Genomic DNA, 17518 nt, shown 5'->3' with positions numbered 1-17518 from the left:
GGGGGGGCCTGGTATCGGGGGATGGAGGAAGTGGGGGCCCTGGTATGGGGGGGAGCGAGGGGAGGAAGAGGAGGGGGGGCCCTGGTGTGTGTGTTGGGGTTGTGGTGGGAGGCTGGTATGGGGGAGCCTGGGTTCACAGGATACCCACATGGGCGTGGTTTTTGCCCCCCCCCAAACTGCAAGCCTCAGACAGGCTCAGAATTCTCCCTCCCCCTGCCCCATTGGCCTGACTGGAGCCCATGGATACCCATTCCCATGCGGGTGCTGGTGACTGGTTGGCCTCACCCGGGAGCAGGAGGATGCTGTCTCTGCGAGGGGCCCCGGGGAAAGGTGGGGAGGTCGCTTTGCCCCGAGAAATCAGTGACACGGGGGGTCTGAGGGTAGGTCTACCTTAAAACCCTGCATTGTGCGCCAGGGTAGCACTTCAGTGAAGACTCTGCTACGCCCACAGGAGGGCCTCTCCCATTGGTGGTGTTAATTCACCTCCCTGAGAGGCGAGGGGAGAAGCCGTCCCGTTGATGTAGTGCTGTCCTTACCCGAGGTTAGGTCGGTATAACTGCATCTCTCATGAAAAATCCATACTCCCCTAAGCAACGTAAGTTGGTAGTGTAGACCTGGCCTCAGTATGTTTGTAACTTGTTTGCACTCTGTGCACCAGTCCTGAAACAGAAGTGGTCCCAAATGGCACGCAGTCAATCAACTCTTCCAGAAATGTCAGCCCAGACACCTGCGCCCCGTTTCCCGAAAGCAACTCTACTCCGAGAAATGACTCTGATAGATTAAGGCAGAGAGCAAACTCTCTTGCTGTTTGCAACAGCTCCCCCAAATTGAAACGCCATCACAAAGCTAACAACAGTACAGCGTTTCTTGAAAGACTGAACACTAAGAAAAATAACTTGTAACAGCGCTGTTGGTGATTCCTGCCATAACCATATTAATCTGAGTCACGGGGTGGCGGGTTTGATGCTTAGTTCTTTCACATTCGCAATGCATGTTAAAATTCTTGCAACGGAAGTGCTGGGGAAGGGGCAAGCTGTGACTGATTGATTAAATAGAGATCCAGTGTCTGATTTATTTCTGGCCCTTCATGCAGCTTGAACAGTGAAACTGTCCAGTGTCACTTCCTTTTCTGTGTTCAGGGCTCTGCAGGGGCAGATATAAATCCAAGAAAACCCTCTCCCATAAACTTTTTTGAGAATCTCTTAAAACGTTTCTTTTCATACTGGGCTTTACCAGCACTCTCTGCCCAAACAAAACCTAAATGCGAGACACTGTCAAAAAGTTTCAGTGATGTCCTCAACGTGAAGTGTGTCTGGTTTATTAAAAAAATAATTAAATTAAGGAACACTGATAACCTGAATTTTTTTTATTAACAATTTTTAAAAAAATCAGTGCTCTTTTAAAACACCCTTTAACTAGCGTATACAAAAATATCTTTTAGTTGCTTAAATAAATTGCAAGGGTTGCCCAAAGGGAACAAACTAGAAAAAAGTCTCCAATTGCTTTAAGTTCTGGTGATCGTAGGGGTTACTTGCGACAATGGTAGGTGTTTTCAGGCGGTGACTGCTCCATGGATGATGTCCTTTTAATGCCCATAGAACTATCTCTGAGTCTTGTGCTTTTATTAAAGAGGCCTTGAAAGATTATTAAAACTTGTGCTCCAAAACAGGGGAAATTCCTCCTGCAGCCAGGAATTCATTTCACCAAACAGCCACTGGATGGCAGTGGAGGGATGGAAAGGGCACAGGTTAGCCAGATCTCTTCCCCACTAACTGTGGGGCAGCTGCCTTGCAACAGCTGTGTTTCCCACTGCCCTCGTGACCTACTCAGGACCCTAGTTTGCCCACCGCCTTCCAAGTGGGGGCTTGATGACCTCTCTGGTGACATGGAGGAAGTGGGAAGCCAGGTTTGCTCACCCTGCCAGGATCTCTGCCCCTGTTCAGCTCACACATGCCCCTGGCTTCTGCAGTTGCATCTGGCCAGGCAGGTTTGCAGCATGAATCTCAGCACTGAGATGATTTGGGATTAATTGCCTTCCCTCCCGCCCTGCAGATTTTGTAGCCATGGCAGAGCCGGCAGGAACGAAGCCAAAGCGCATCCTGGTAACCGGTGGCACCGGACTGGTGGGGAGAGGCATTGAGAAGGTGGTTGCTGATGGAGAGGGCAGGCCAGATGAGGAATGGATCTTCGTGTGCTCCAAGGATGCTGACTTAACGTGAGTCCTTAAGAACATAAGAACGGCCAGACTGGGTCAGACCAAAGGTCCATCCAGCCCAGTATCCTGTCTGCCGACAGTGGCCAATGCCAGGTGCCCCAGAGGGAATGAACAGAACAGGGAATCATCAAGTGATCCATCCCCTGTCGCTCATTCCCAGCTTCTGGCAAACAGAGGCTAGGGACACCATCCCTGCCCACCCTGGCTAATAGTCATTCATGGACCTATCCTCCATGAACTTACCTAGTTCCTTCTTGAACCCTGTTATAGACTTGGCCTTCACAACATCCTCTGGCAAGGAGTTCCACAGGGCGACTGTGTGTTGTGTGAAGAAAAACTTCCTTTTGTTTGTTTTAAACCTGCTGCCTATTAATTTCATTTGGTGACCCCTAGTTCTTGTGTTAGGAGAAGGAATAAATAACACTTCCTTATTCACCTTCTCCACACCATTCATGATTTTATAGACCTCAATCATATCTCCCCATACTCGTCTCTTTTCCAATCTGAAAAGTCCCAGTTTTATTAATCTCTCCTCATACAGAAGCCGTTCCGTACCCCTCATCATTTTTGTTGCCCTTTTCTGAACCTTTTCCAATTCCAATACATCTCCAATATCCTTGCTGCACTGGACTCTTCTTTGCTTGTTCATTGTTGTCTGAAATGTCCCTATCCATTTTGGGGTGGCTCGCTGGGGGAGTGTCTTGGGAGAGCAGGGTTCAAATCCTCGGCAGACAAGTGGAAAATGATGTGGGTGGCGCGGAGGGCTGTGCCTCGTCTCAGACCCTGTTACAAAACTCCTACGTGGTTCTGGAATGACAGGCAGTCTCTTCTCCAGAGACGCCCAGGAACGGAGCTAGCAATGGGCGTTGCTGGTGGTGAGGAGCATTGGCAGAGCTGTGTGTGAAGCCCTAGTGTGGATTAGCAGGAAGGTGCTGTACGTTAGGGTGGAGTTGCGCTGGCACAACTGCATGGCCAGAGCCTGACTTAAGCGGATACTGTCAGCCCCTTACTTGCTTTCTTCCCACTAAAGGTGTGTCTACACAGCAAAAGCCGGCCACGAGCTAGCAAGCTGAGTACATACCTAGGGTCCATGCTGGGTTTGCACTGTGCACACTGTGCTGTCTTCACTGCTATGGTTACCTACTCTAGCTGGATTCCAGCTAGCTCCGGTCGGCTAGCCCACGTGCAGCTTCTGCTGTGTGGACGTACCCTAAGTGTGGAGGGTAGGAAAATCATGTTCACTTCTGGTTTAAACTGGCTTTTGGAGTAGTTGAGACAGCCACAGAATGAGCCCATTGCAGCTGCCTCGCATGTGTTAGCGCCAGCTTTGCTCCGGGACGCCCACTCCCCTCCCAGGTGCAGCGTCGTGAAACGAAAGCAAACTGGATGCGTATTCAAAAGTCTGATGTCAGATTAGCTGGAGGTGGCTGGCCAGATGCGGCGTGTGGCTCAGAGGATCTGCCGGTGACCGGGGCCGTGGGGTTGATCAGGGAGCAGTTCTGTTCCAGAAGAAGTCGGGCAGAGGGCAGGGTATAAGTGCTTCTATTTCATGGGCCTCTGGTGTAGTGGAAATGCAGCGCGCTGGAGACCCCGAGTGCGTTCGGGGTCTGGGCAGTGTTGATCCTCAAGTAGACGGACGTCAGGAGTATTGTGTGTGAGTGAGGGGCGCTGTAGGACCATGCCGGGGCTAGGCTAACGAGACCTGTCCTTTGGATCTATCCACTAGCTCTGCTGTTGAGCTCTCCATCTGCTGGCTTCCTATCGACATGCTGTGTTCACTCCTGCAGCTGCCACGTCATTCCGTGCTGCCTGTTGTAGCACCAGGCAAGGAGCCTGGCCAATCCCAGCCAAGGGAAGTTAAACGATACCCTCTCTTTGGCAATTCAGTCCATGCTGTCACCGGGTCCAATCACATTCCCCCAAGTATGCCACTCCCCTGAGCCCCGCCCGCTTTCCCAGTGAGAGTCAGACAGTCCGAGTGACTGAATAGAGGTCCTGTCTGGTCCATCCAGGGCTTTCATCCAGTCTGGTTTTAGTGATATGGTGTTGTAGCCACGTTGTTCCCAGGATGTTACCTTACACGTCAGCTTTTCTTCAGGTCTCTCTCTCCAACAGAAGTTGGTCCAATAAAAGATATTGCCTCTCCCCCTTGTCTCTCTAATCGTTTAACTATCAAACCCTCATGAGACAAGAAGACTCATTGTCCTTGTGCTGCAGGTTTGTTTGATGCTCCTTGTGCTAACAGGAGTGGCATTTAATCAGCAGCAAGATCAGCCTACTGCCTCCTGAGAACAAGGCTGGGAGCCAGGAACTCTTTGAGTTCTAACTCGCCCTGACACTGACTCCCTCTTTGGCCTTGGGCAAGTCACCATCACCTTTCTGTGCCTCGGTTTCTCTTACTGTACAACGCACTGCTTAGGGGTGCTGTGTAAAATGCTTTGAGGATAAGAAGAGCTGTGTAACTGACATGCAGGATTGTTCCCACCAGCATATTTTCTTTCCTGCTTCTTTAGCCCCTTCCCTTGAGACCCACTTCTTCTGCCGCTGACTCCTTTTTCAGGAAGCTTTTCCTGACGTCCGTCCCTAACCTTTCCTTTTCCATCCTGTTACTCCTAGTTCTCCTCCTTGGGGCTGCACTAAGTAACTCCTCTCCCTCCTCGGGGTTTCCACTTCTCAGGTATTTTTACATTTATTGCTGTTCTTTCTGACAAGCATCCATAAGGCTTTCCCCAGTCGTGGGAGCCACCACGCTCCATGCTAATGCTAAGCAGCATGTTGGAGCTCCTTTACTGCCAGCGTTATCCCTGGAGTGTTACCTGACTGGGAATTAAAGGGGACACGGGCCGGGTATTGCCTTCAGCTTCGTTCCCCAGGATGCTCTTGCCACTGCTGTACAGTCGGTTAGTTAACTGTACAGTCGGTTAGTTAACTTGACCCAGCAAGCTCGTTAACGGAGCTTGCTGGGTCAAGGGTCTGGCACCAGGCTCCTTCCACACCTCTTCCCCCGCCATCTGCTCCCATCTCACGGCAGCCAGCCCGCAGCATAGTGTCCAACCGGCATGTGGATGCCCCAGTGGTGATGATACTGATCTGGGACGCGGGAGATCTGGGTTTGTGTCAGAGCAGGGAATTGGATTCCCTGTGTGACCTTGGGGAAGTCACTGTGTGCCTCAGTTTCCCACCTGTAATTTGGGGATAATAGCACTGCCCTGCCTCCCAGGGGTTGTGAGGCTGAATACATCAAAGACTGTGAGGTGCTCAGATACCGTGGTCCTGGGGGCCAGATAGGTACCTAGGATGGCTAGAACGTGCCCCTGAGGGTTCTGTTTGTTGTTTCCTCTCCCCGTAGGAACGCGGCGGAGACCAGAGCCCTGTATGAGAAACACAGACCCACCCATGTGATCCACTTGGCAGCCTTGGTGGGAGGCCTCTTCAAAAACATCAAATACAACCTGGATTTCTGGGTAAGGGACCAGGCTGGCAAATGCAAAGGTGTAACGTCGGGTCTAGCGAGCCGGCACCGTGCTGTGTGGTCCCCCTTCCTCCAAGGACTTGGGAGCGCTTTGCAGACATTCATGAATTAACCCTCGCCGCACCCCCTGCCTCCAGGCTGTAGTTTAGTGTTAGCGCCATTGTAATTGTAGGGAAACTGAGGCACCGAGACATGCCTTCCCTGGGTCACACGTGGAGTGTGTGGCAGGGCCAGAAATAGAGCCCAGGACGCGCAGGCTTATTAAATGGGTGGATAAAGTCATTAACCCCTTGGGTGCTGGGCCTTCTGACACTGCAGGTGGGACTCCTCTTGTTGGGTTACCAAGACGTGTGATTACAGTGTATGGGCCCTGTGAGTGCTGCTGAACTGGGAACGACTTTCCCACCAGGGCACTTGTGGGGCTAATGAACTGTCCCCAGCACTAGCCCTGCATCCAGAGATTAACCCCAGGGCCTTGGCTGGGATGATTCTCTCCCCAGGTGCTGGTGAGTGACTCTCTAATATGAAGGGGTGCAGCTTATTAGCAGCCGGTGTTGGACCCCCTGGCCCTCCTCTCTGAATCACACACACACACACACACACACACACACACCAGGTCAACCTAGCTTGGTTAGATTTCTTGGGGCTGGCCCATGCGGTTCAGCGGCCTGCAGTCACCTTATCTGTAATACAGAAGAACAATCCATGGTGACTACAAATCCCAGCATGCACTGCTCCTCCTTGATCTGAGCAGTCTTCACTCCACCCCAGATGGAACCTTGCATTCTGGGACGTGTAGTCTTCACATGGTGGCTGGTATCTGCTCCTTCCTACTCATATGAAGTGCAGTCCTTCAGCACCTGGCAAGTTGCTGATACAGTCCTGGGCTGGGTAATGTGTGGCCCTCCTGGCTCACTGCTCTGTGTGCGCGTCTCCTCGTCTGGTCTCCCTTCACCTGGCTGAGGATCAACATTGAGGAAAAAAATGCTGGTCTGTTCCCCGCCCAGCCCAGTACGTGCAGTGGCTGTGCCTGGGGAGGGGTTGGGGAGCGACAGTATGAAAGAGCTGTGCATAGATAAGGGGGCCTGAAAGCCCCATAGCACCAACCCGAGCAGCTGAACTCCCTGAGTGGGGGGGGCAGTGACAGCCCTCTGGCAGGAGCTGTGGGTTGGGGAGTGGGGCCCTCGCAGTGTCCAGAGCTGACACAGCTGTGAGAGAGGTGGAATGCAAGGTAAAGTCCAGACCTGAGCGGTTGGTGCTGATCCCACTGCTGACTCCGGAGACAAGCTTGGGGTCTCCCCCAAGGACTATCCCTTCAGCCCTCGGCCGTTCAACTCTGGTACCACCAATGAGACTAGCCTGAGAGCTCCATGGAGACCCGTTCCCCGTCCTGAGCCTGTGACTTCAGAGACGGGGCAGGTTCTTGACATGCTGGAAGGCCCGGGTGGGTCGTGTGGTAACTGATCTGAATATAACGGGACTCCTAACTCCCCGCTGGACATCTTTTCCCCAGCGGAGAAACGTGCACATCAACGACAACGTCCTTCACTCAGCATACGAATTCGGAGTGCAGAAAGTCGTCTCCTGCCTTTCCACCTGCATCTTCCCGGACAAGACCACCTATCCTATCGACGAGTCCATGGTAAGGGACGGCCTTCGGGCTGGGCACGCAGCACTGTGCCTTACAACTCCCGTCGCTCACTCAGCTTCGCCTTTGCTCCGCCCAGAGCTGTGGGTTAAGCTCAGTAACGTTGGTTAAGTTACCGTGCACCTTGTGGGGAGATCATTGGGGGCTGCCTCAGTGCAGCGGGTGGACAGCTTACTGTGATGCCAGTTTCACTGATCTGAGAGAGTGACAGCTGGTCATCTTGACTCTGGTCTTCTTTCCCGCCCTGGTTGGCTGACTCGGTGGGTGGGTGGGTGATGGGGAGAGCAGAGCTGACCCGTCTGGCTAGCGTCCTGCGTGGGCTGGGATTCCTGAAGCTCTTTGATGCAGGCCTGTGCTGTAACCGGTCAGGTTGGCCCAGTACCTGCATCCTAGTTCTCTGCACCGCCGTGGGGGCTGTCCCTCCCTCATTGCACTGACATGCACGTGGGGTCGGGCAGAGTGCGGAGCGCCTGCCTTGCTCGACAGCGATCCCTCCGGCCAAACAAGGAGCAGGATCATCAGGTCCAGTGCAAGTCCTGTCCCATCCTCCTCGGGCAGAAACAGGCGGGCAGCCCTTCAGCACCGGCTCAAGAGGAATAAGGGGACATAGAGGATTCCTGCCATCTCTGCCTGCCTGTGACTTGTCTTTGATGCGAGCTGAGCCCAGGGCTGGCAGGTGATGACAGCTTCCCCTTCAGCGGATCGAGGGGCTCCAGGAGGCTGCTCTCTCCCTCCGAACTCAGGATATGTCAACGCTGCACAGCTAATCTGGGCTCTTACCTGGGTTCTAGCCTTAACACCAGCCCCCTGCTCCCCACTGTCCACCTTCAGAAAGCTCTGGCCTGGTCTTGGGGGTGCTTTAAGCCTGGGCTGGCTGACCCCGCTGGGGGTACAGTACAAGTCAGAGCCCAGGGTCTGGGCTGGAACCCACCTACTCTGCAGTGAGGATGCAGGCTAAATCACGGGAGTGCCAATAGTCCTCCAGTGCCTGCCCACAATCCCTTCCTGAAGGACAGATAAGTTCTCTTGCAATTGACCTGATTGATGGGGGAAAGAATCCTAGAGCGCCTCGTCACAAAGAACCACGGGATACGTCCCCCCAAACACACACAGGCAAGTGCAGATACAGCGAGGCCGTGGGGGCACAGGGAGAGCTTTGCTGTGTGGACGCTCGCACTCAGGTTAGGCTAACCCGGGTGTCAAGCTCCCGTGCAGACATCGCTCCTGTTTACTCTCCCTACGCCTCCTTCCCCTGGGGGCCAGGCACCAGAGGTTGAAACCCCATTTTCATCAAGCTGACGTTACTTTTCCCAACCGTGCCATCTACTGTGTTTCCCCAGATTCACAACGGGCCCCCGCACAGCTCCAATTTTGGGTATTCGTACGCCAAGAGAATGATCGACGTTCAGAACAGGTATGGTCCATCCCCTCCCTGCTCTGCCCCAGCCCCGAGCTGTGTGGCTCAGGGGAGGGACTCACACAGTCCGTACATCTCTGTAAAGACCTTTGTGATCCCCAGATGAAGGACTGTATAAATATTATCACTGTCACTATAGGATAATTCCTTCCCCCCGTGCTCTCTGACCTCAGCGGGCACAAGGAGTGAGAGGCTGGGGGTGGATGGAACTTGCAGAGGCCCCAGGGGGGGCTGGCCAGCCCCAGTTCATTTCCCTAAGCCCTGCTGGAAGAACAGGGTTAAGCCCTGATGCATGGAGGGGGGGACAGTGACTTGTGCTTGCAGCCCTCAGCTGCACGGAACATGCCATTGAGCTAGTCACTCACCTACCCTGGCCCTCTCTCCCGCTTCTCCCAGGGGGTATTTCGAACAGCACGGCTGCCGATTCACGGCCGTGATCCCCACCAATGTCTTCGGACCTCATGATAACTACAACATCGAGGACGGGCATGTCCTTCCGGGACTGATCCACAAGGTGTACCTGGCAAAGAGTGAGTGGGGAGCCTTCATTCAGCTCTCAGCTTCATAGTCCACCCAACAGAGTTGTGTTGCTAGGGCAATATGGGCAGCAAAGACAGTTCCTGCTGGGGGGAGGGAAGTCATGTGACTTTTTTGCTCCTAATGAAACTAACATTCTTCGCATCCTATCCCTAAACTATCTGAAAGTGTTGCTGTGTGTTGTTACTCAAGTGCCATGTTCCACCCCAGAGCTTGCTGCATTTCTGCAGTGGGTGAATGGATCCTTGCATGTCCCTTACCTTCTTCAAATGCGGGTTGCCTGGCTAATGTTAATGAAGTGCTTTAAGTTGCATAGCTGAAGGGGCTACTGTAAATTATTTGGTTTGCAAAATCCTTTTTTCTTTCTGATCTTCACCTGGTGTGCTATCGAGGTTGCTGAGGTGATGGTGTTTCATATCTGCAGATATGTTGAGTAGATACCATTTAGCGCTTGGTCCATCCAGAATGTGTCTACATCTCTCAGCGTAGAGAATTGCCATACTGAATTTATGTACGCAAAGCAGTAACGTCCTGGGAGTTTCTGGCCCTCATTTAGGAAGGGGGTTGCCCCACGAGAAGATCATGGGGCTGATTTCCTAATGAAAGCATTAGGCATTTAGTAAGCATAAGTTGCCCTTCGCTGCAATTGTAAAGTGGTGACGATGTACCTTTCTGTAGAGCTCCACAAGCATCACCACTGAAATGCAGGTGCCTCTGGGGTGGAGGACAGCTGCCAAGTAAACACCCAACTGTGAATGGGAGACGGAGGGGAATTTCAGCTAGGATGTTAGGGCAGATCCCTCCCACATGTGCCATGGTTTCATTAATGGACGCATACAAAGAGGACCCCAGCTCATGTCTCAAAGACCCACACACGCAGCAAACTGCATGGAACTGATCCTCAGGTACAAGATGGGCTTGGGGGAGGGGCAGGAAATGGGAGGATTAACCCATTGGCACCCAGAATGATCTGCATCCAGGCTGCAGTGTCACAGTTTGTGGAGTCCATTGGGACCCTGTGGGTTTTTTCTACTGTACAACTAAACCTCCCTGCCTCTAACGAGCCATGGATGGCTCCGGGCAGCCCTAGCTGCCGCGTTGCTAACAGGGTTTTCTGCTACAGTTGTTGGATGGTAAGTTCCTGAGAGCCATGATGGTTGGATTCCTCCCTTCTCACTTGGCTCTAGGCTGGGCATTGCCCCTTCCTGCAGGAGTGAAACTAGCAAGTGATTTCTGTGCAGCGTCAGGGAAGGGGGTCCATGCTCAAATCTCAGCCGGTGAGGAAACCGAGAAGGGCCATTCCGACTCCATGGTGTGATGGGTTCCCCCTGGGGCGCCACCTGGAACTGGGGTACCACTGAGCTGCCTGACCCACCAGCCTGGGTTCCCTTTACACTGCGCTGCTGTGACAGGCTCTCAAGCCCCCACCAGCGCACACACAGGTAGGGACACACCCAGCTGAGATCAGCTCTGTATGGGAAGGCTCAGCTAAGGGAATACAGCGTAAGAGCATGGAATTTACCCCCTCCCTCAATGTGGAGGAAGGTATGCAACAGCCTTCCCCCGCCCCCCCTCCCGTTATGAATTCCATAAACTGGTTTTAGAGAAACCAAAACCAAGTTTATTAACAACAAAAGGTAGATTTCAGGGATAGCAAACAGATCAAAGCAAAATTACCTAGCAAATAAAACAAACACGCAATCTAAGCTTAAGATACTAAAGAAACTGGTTACAAGAAGTAATTTCTCACCCTAAGTGTTGTTTTAGGCAGATTGTAGAGATTCTTGAAGGCCAGATGCACTTGCTTGCAACTTAAAACTTCAGATATTTCATTCACAAGCTAGACAGGCTCAGTCCTTCTCCCCTCATTCAGTCTTTTCTTAGATGTTTACAGCTCTTATCTTGGGACAGGATTCAGTCAAGAGGGAACCATGATTATGTCACTCCCCCGCCTTAAGTAGGTTTTACATATGGCAGGCATCCTTTGTCTTCCAGTGTGATTCCCACCCCCGGTCAGTGGAAAAATACTGGTATGATTCCTGGAGTCCAATATCAGGTGACTTGCTCACATGACCTTGCAGCCATAACTCAGAGTCGGTTTGCAGCATTCCCAGGAAGAACTTCTCTGTGGGTGATAAACATCTTCTGAGACCTCTTGTCCTCTCTAATGGCCCTTTCTCATAGCGAGCTATCTAGACTGATTGCATTCCATCTGGTGGGTGTGCCCCAGGGGTAAACACACTTGTAATTTATACATAGTCAATATTCCTAACTTCAGATACAGAAATGATACAGGCCTATAAACAGGATAATCACATTCAGTAAATCATAACCTTTCCAATGATATCTCACATGATCCATCTCGCATAAAATACATCATGGATATGCTATAATAATATCTCTGAAGAATATGGGGCGTAGTGTCACACATGGCTACTTACAGCCCCTTACGTCAAGCTGGAGCATGGCATGCTGGGATCTGTAGTCTCCGGGGGCTGCACCTCCGTTTTAGAGAGGAGGGCTGTGATGTAAAGCTACCCCGGGCCAGCCCTGGCTCTCTGTTGCATGAGGGTGTTTGGATCGGGGGGTGGGGGGGAACCTGTGGCCGACCAGACCAATGCTGTGGTTGGAACATCCACTAATGGCCGTTCTTGTGATTGTCCCACAGAAAATGGCACGGCTCTCACCGTCTGGGGGACAGGAAAGCCCAGGAGACAATTCATCTACTCTCTGGTAGGCACGGCCTTCACGGAGTCCAGCCTGCTGGACTGGGCCCTGAGTTTCCTGGGGCCCAGAGCAGATTTCAGACATCCTGACCCCATGGCGGGGGAGAACGGGTTGCTTGGCCCTGGGAGGCTGGCAGCAGTTAGCAGGGCTCTGGTGGGATGGGTCCCCCAGTTCCACCTCTGGGAGTGGGAGGTGTGTTCTAATGGGCGGGGGTTGCTGGCAGAGGAGGCTCTGAAGCCATGTGACCTTTTGCAGCTATACGCTGGCCTACGCCTAGGCTGTCTAGAACCCTGGCCTGGGTGTGCTGTTAGCTCCCTGTTGCCATTATATAAGCCACATAAAGCGCCAAGATGAGCAAGTGCCTCTGACAAATAACGAGCAATAAACCTAAGACAGGTCCCAGATTGCACATCCAGCCCTGTGCACGAGCTGGGGAGAGGGGCTCAGAGTGGCCCTGCCTTGGCAGCGTGTGGGCGCATGCTCCCGGGAGCTGGGCCTTGACGGAGGTATCCTGGTTCTGTCTGTTAGCATGGCCGTGTCTACTGGAATGACTGTGTTTATTCCTGCCAAGCCAGGCCTGGGGTCTCTTTAAAGGCCATTTGTGGCAAGGCCTGGAGGGGTAGCTGCAGAGGGAGGGAGCTGGCAGCTGGGGGAGCGAGAGATTGGAGCTGTTCCTGCTTTGCCCTGTTGAGTTGGAGGCGGAGGGGGCAGCAGCACGCTCAGCTTCCTGGCAAACAGCCCCCATACAACAGCCCCGGCCTTCAGCAAAGAGGAGCTTGTGTCTGTGCCCTGAGCTGGGATTCTGTGGCTCCCGGGAGGGGAAAGGGACTGAGAGCTGCTCCTTTGTGCCCACAGGACCTGGCACGTCTCTTCCTCTGGGTCCTAAGGGAGTACGACGAGGTGGAGCCCATCATCCTCTCAGGTAAGGTGTCCCCTGTACCATCTCTCTCCCTCTGGCGGTGTCACGACCCTGGCCCCTTTGGCAGATGCCCTCAGCTATTCTTGCAGCACTGGGAGGGAAAGTCCCATGTCCCCACTCCTCCCCATGCCGTCCCATCGCCTTCTGTAGCGGGGTCAATGCAGGATGCCCCTCTCCTCAGCACCCCCCACATTCTGATCTAGAGCCCGCAGTAGTGGCATGAGGCGGCCACAGGCTCTGATCCCCCACCCTCCCGTCTCTAAGGGGAGGGAAGTGGCTACGAGAGCGGGGCGGGTGGCGACGAGGCTTACCTGAGCATTGTGGCTAGCACCACAGAGCAGCCTAGCTTCACCCTTGCTCTCTGTTTAGTTGGAGAAGAAGACGAGGTCTCTATCAGGGAAGCTGCGGAGAACGTTGTGGAAGCCATGGATTTCAAGGGAGAACTCATTGTATCCTTTTACAAATGACTGCTCCAATGCCCTGCCTCCCTGAGCCTTGCCCGGCTCTCAGGGTCCTTGCCTGGCACCCATTCTCCACACTCGCGTGCACCCTCGAGAGGGGGAGAACTGTCGCATCCAAACATCTAAGGCTTAATTCCCAGCTGATCTGGTGCAAGATTATTCCCTGCGGCATGTTCTCCAATGTTCAGTCTGATCCAGTGTGAAATGGCTCAAGCGATGGGACTCCCACCCCTTCCCGTGGGTCGTCTCTGACTGGAGAGCTTGTTCCATGGATGTTCGATCCGTGCTTGGAAGTTGGGGCCATCAAGGTCTCTGCGATCTGATGGTGACCCCGGGGTCTCCTTGGAGACAGCGGCTTCCATTCGTGGTGCACCTGAGATGGTGAACGCAGTTGCTGCTCGCACTGGACGTTCCAGGTTTGGCTAGGGGCTCCCTTTATTGTCAGCCTCTTCCCTGCAAACAACGGGCGCGAGGGATCTCCCTCCTGTGGGATCTCTCTCCGCTCACCCCTGCGCCTGGCTGTTCAGGACTAACCAACAGCAAGACCTTCTGGTTAAGGCCCAGGGTCTGCTGGCAGGACTGAGATAGCTGCAAACCTTACAGAAAGGGACACGTAAAGTAGACCTTTGCTACCAAGGCCCTAACTCTTGTCCTGCCTGGCTGCTACCAGTAGGGGTCGCCCTGGAGTACTCCGCAGAATTCCCGTTTGTTTTCCCTTACCCCCCGCTGTGTCCAGTTTGACACGACAAAATCCGACGGCCAGTTCAAGAAAACAGCCAGCAACGGCAAGCTGAGGCGGTCCCTGCCCGACTTCCAGTTCACGCCGTTCAAACAAGGTAAGACTCGAAGGCTGCGCTGGTCAGGAGTCGCTCTCGCTCTCCTGCCCCTCGGTGGGAACATCCGCTGCACCGCATCGGCTGCGTATGTCTGATCTCACCTCTGCCCTCCAAAGGAGTCAGGTAGGATTTGTGGGGAAGGACTTCTCCCTCCCGCGAGTGCTGGGAACTTGGTCCCACAGCTTCAGGCATCACCGTGGTGCATGCACCAAGAACGCAAAGGCAGCGAGTGTCTAAAGAGATGCTGTGAGAAACCCCTGTGAGCAGAGGTAGCGGCTCTGGTTGTAGGGGCAGGACGGTGCAGTGATTGAAGCACTGGCCTGGGGGCTCGGGTTTGTGGGGTCTGTTCCCAGCTCTGAGACTTTAGATGGGGTCACTTCATCTCCCTGGTCCATTTCCTCCTCCTCTGGCATGAGAACAATGATTCTTCCACTCCTCCTAGCTCCGTAAGCAGCGGCCAGTGGCACAGCGTTAACTGGAGGGAGGGAGGGAGCCGCCGCTGGTTGTGATGCTTTGGGCTGTATGGGGGTCTAATTGTCTTCCCCCTTCCCCTCCAGCTGTGAAGGAAACTTGCGACTGGTTCAACGCGCACTACGACATCGCCCGGAAGTGACCAGCACACCAAAGCCGTTGTGATTAGCGGCCAACACTGCCCTGGAGGTTCCTCTGAGACTCAGGGTTTTCGTTTGCTGGAGCAGAGGAGGGGACGCGTGAGGGCGTTTGGGGCTGTGAAATGATGCTGGAGATACAGCTTTTCCAAAGTAGAATTTGAGAGGGGTGGGGAATGGAATTGAGGGGCAGAGAGATCCTGAACGGCCAAATCACTGATAAGCTCAGCAAACATGAGTGAGAAATGTGTAGCATTAGGGGTGGAGATACCCTGTCTCTCTGTGACACAGGACTCACACTACTAGTCATCTCAGCCAGCCAGGGGCGTAGAACTTCGTGGGGTGGAATGGGGAGAAACTCTCTGTTCAGGGATCAAAGTGAATCTTTGTTAAAAGGTTCCAAAAATGCAAAGACTGAGGCATCCCCCGCAATGCTTCCACTATTCCTCCCTGTGGTTCTAAATATCCCAGGAACTACAGCCTGAAGAGTCCCTCAGGTTCAGATCTCGCTTTGGTCAAAAGGAGTTTAGTAAGGGAAGTCTTGCCTAGTGAGAACCCTCTTGGGCTTCCCCCAAAGACCCCGCCCTGGGAGAGTCCGGAGGGTTGGACCTGCAGGTTGAGGTGCCTGGAAGTTTACATGCTGCCTTGGCATCATGTAATGAATATTTTTAAAACAGACAGAGTCCCCTCTCCATCCAACCTCACCACTGTTCTTGCTGGGTCCCTTTACCTTGCCCGTGCTGGTGTTACGCTGTAATGGGTCAGGCTGCCAATCAAGCATAAAGCGGTCTGTAATTAGATTCAGAATAAATCAAAGCGGATTTTTTCCCTTGTGTTTATGCTCTTGTAAAAACAAGATGCCGAGTGTTAATCCTAACCAGAGCGTGGGCAGCCCAGCTGTGTCACGTTCCCGGGACACTCCCTCGCTCGTTGCCAGGGACTGGTGCTGCTCATCAGAAATCTTGCCTTCTCCCCTAGGGCTAGAACGTCAGGGTGGGGGAGATAAGTTTTGTAGCCAAAGCAGGTGCCCATCCATGCCCCTGTAACTACTATTGTCACAGATGTTTGGAAGAAGTCAAGTGGAAGGTCTGCAGGCTTTCTAGGGTATCCCTTGGATCAGTGTGGACTTGTCCCCAAGAGCTTCTGGTGCTTTGTCTTATTTTAAATCAGGTGATGGAGCTTCCAGTGCTCTCCTGCAGAGCAACAAGAGAGAGGACAAGATCTATTACAGCTGCTGCTTTATTTAGTCTTGTTGCTAACCCTCCACTGTGAAGATGCTCCCATCACCTACCCTGTGAGAACGTGCAGTCCCCTAGACTCACACAGGAAGCTTTCCTGGGAGATGCCACCACAATCTACCATGAATGTCTGCAGCTGTGCAAGGGCTGGCTTGAGGTGTACCCATGTTCCAGTCTCCTAGGCCAACTGCTTTCCCCAAAAGTATTTCCCCAGGGTCTCTTTCAGAAAGGGAACAGGCCCAGCTGTGTAGCTCTTAAACTGTGAAACATTCACTCTCCAGCCACTGTTACAGCCTTTCTGTCTGCACCAGCAATTCATGGACTGTGTTCCAACACCTAGGTACAGACAGGCTTTTTGTGGGGGAGGGGTGTTGAAACGATATACACCTCTGTTAGCAATGAGCGTTGCCTTTGGAGCAGGCCGGCACTAAACCAAGGCACCAGTAAGTTTAGCATTAGAGACACTCCCACCCCTGGGTTCTTCCAGCGGCTCTCAGCACAAAGCATATTTGACAGCACGGTGATGTGTCAACAGGGAGGCTCAGATGCGGGGGCCGCCCTCCCTCCCCTTTGCGAGGAACAGCAGCGGCCCGTTGGTTTGCTGTCATCCCTGCACTGGCCCAAGCTGCGCACACAGCGAGCAAGGAAAATCCCCTTCCATCCCTGCCTTTTAGTTCAGTCTCTGCAGGGATGTTTGCCTGGGTCACTCAGGAGCTAACCTGGCCTGGGCCCAACTTTAGTTTTCTCACAAATGTTTTTGGGGACCTCAGTGCAGCCACCAACTCTTCCTGGTGGCCTGTAGTCTCGGCCAAGGGTTGGCCCTCAGCGGGGCTGTGGGGTGTCCCACCGCCTCGCTCTGGCCCACCATCAGTTCTGGTCTGGCGGCAGTCTGGGACAGCAGACACACGGTTAGGGGCTCAGCCCCGTAAGCAGGGACTGAGCCAATAGGTCAGAAAAGAGCCCCGAGCCCTCAATCAGTGCAGGGCAGTAATCACGTAATCTGGAGCTCCGGCCCTCAAGCAGGAGCTGAGTCCATAGCTCGGGAACCCAGGCCCTTAAGCAGGGGCTGAGTCAATATTTGTAGCAGCAGGTCTCCGCCTCTCTAGGCCAGGGAAAAGGGGGCGTCTGCCACCCAAGCAGTGGGTGGCAGGGGGGACGCAGGCCCTCCCACTCCACTGCGTCCCAGCCCGGGGCCCTAGCAGTGATGGAAACTCGCTGCTGTCAGTGGGGATCCTGGCTGCAACACACTGACATTGGCTCTGGCAGTGCAGCAGCCAGACTGGGGTCGGCTGCCCCCGGGCTACTTCCACACTCCCCCTCGTAGGGTACCTGGGTCGTGCCAGTGTCCTCGGTGCTCTCCACCAGCATCGGTTCCTCTGGGTAGGTAGCGAAGGGCAGGCTCGGCTCCTCCTTGGGGTAGCGGGAAAGGGGCAGGCTTGG

The 17518-nt window shown here is 53.6% G+C and overlaps 1 protein-coding gene across 1 annotated transcript; it reads left to right on the top strand.

The window, feature by feature from the left end:
* Positions 1 to 2027: 2027 nt before the first annotated feature.
* On the top strand, positions 2028 to 15666 carry GFUS (GDP-L-fucose synthase). Its single transcript, XM_034763741.1, has 10 exons — positions 2028 to 2215; positions 5565 to 5679; positions 7201 to 7329; positions 8676 to 8749; positions 9149 to 9282; positions 11958 to 12022; positions 12872 to 12938; positions 13305 to 13384; positions 14133 to 14232; positions 14790 to 15666. Exons 1-10 carry the CDS (start codon positions 2064 to 2066, stop codon positions 14843 to 14845), a joined length of 972 nt encoding a protein of 323 aa, XP_034619632.1. The 5' UTR covers positions 2028 to 2063; the 3' UTR covers positions 14846 to 15666.
* Positions 15667 to 17518: the final 1852 nt, after the last annotated feature.

This window comes from Trachemys scripta, chromosome 2 (genome assembly GCF_013100865.1).
Source record: "Trachemys scripta elegans isolate TJP31775 chromosome 2, CAS_Tse_1.0, whole genome shotgun sequence".
NCBI classification, from domain to species: domain Eukaryota; kingdom Metazoa; phylum Chordata; order Testudines; family Emydidae; genus Trachemys; species Trachemys scripta.
The sequence above is the reverse complement of the archived record's forward strand: the minus strand, read 5'-3'. Positions and strand labels throughout refer to the sequence as shown.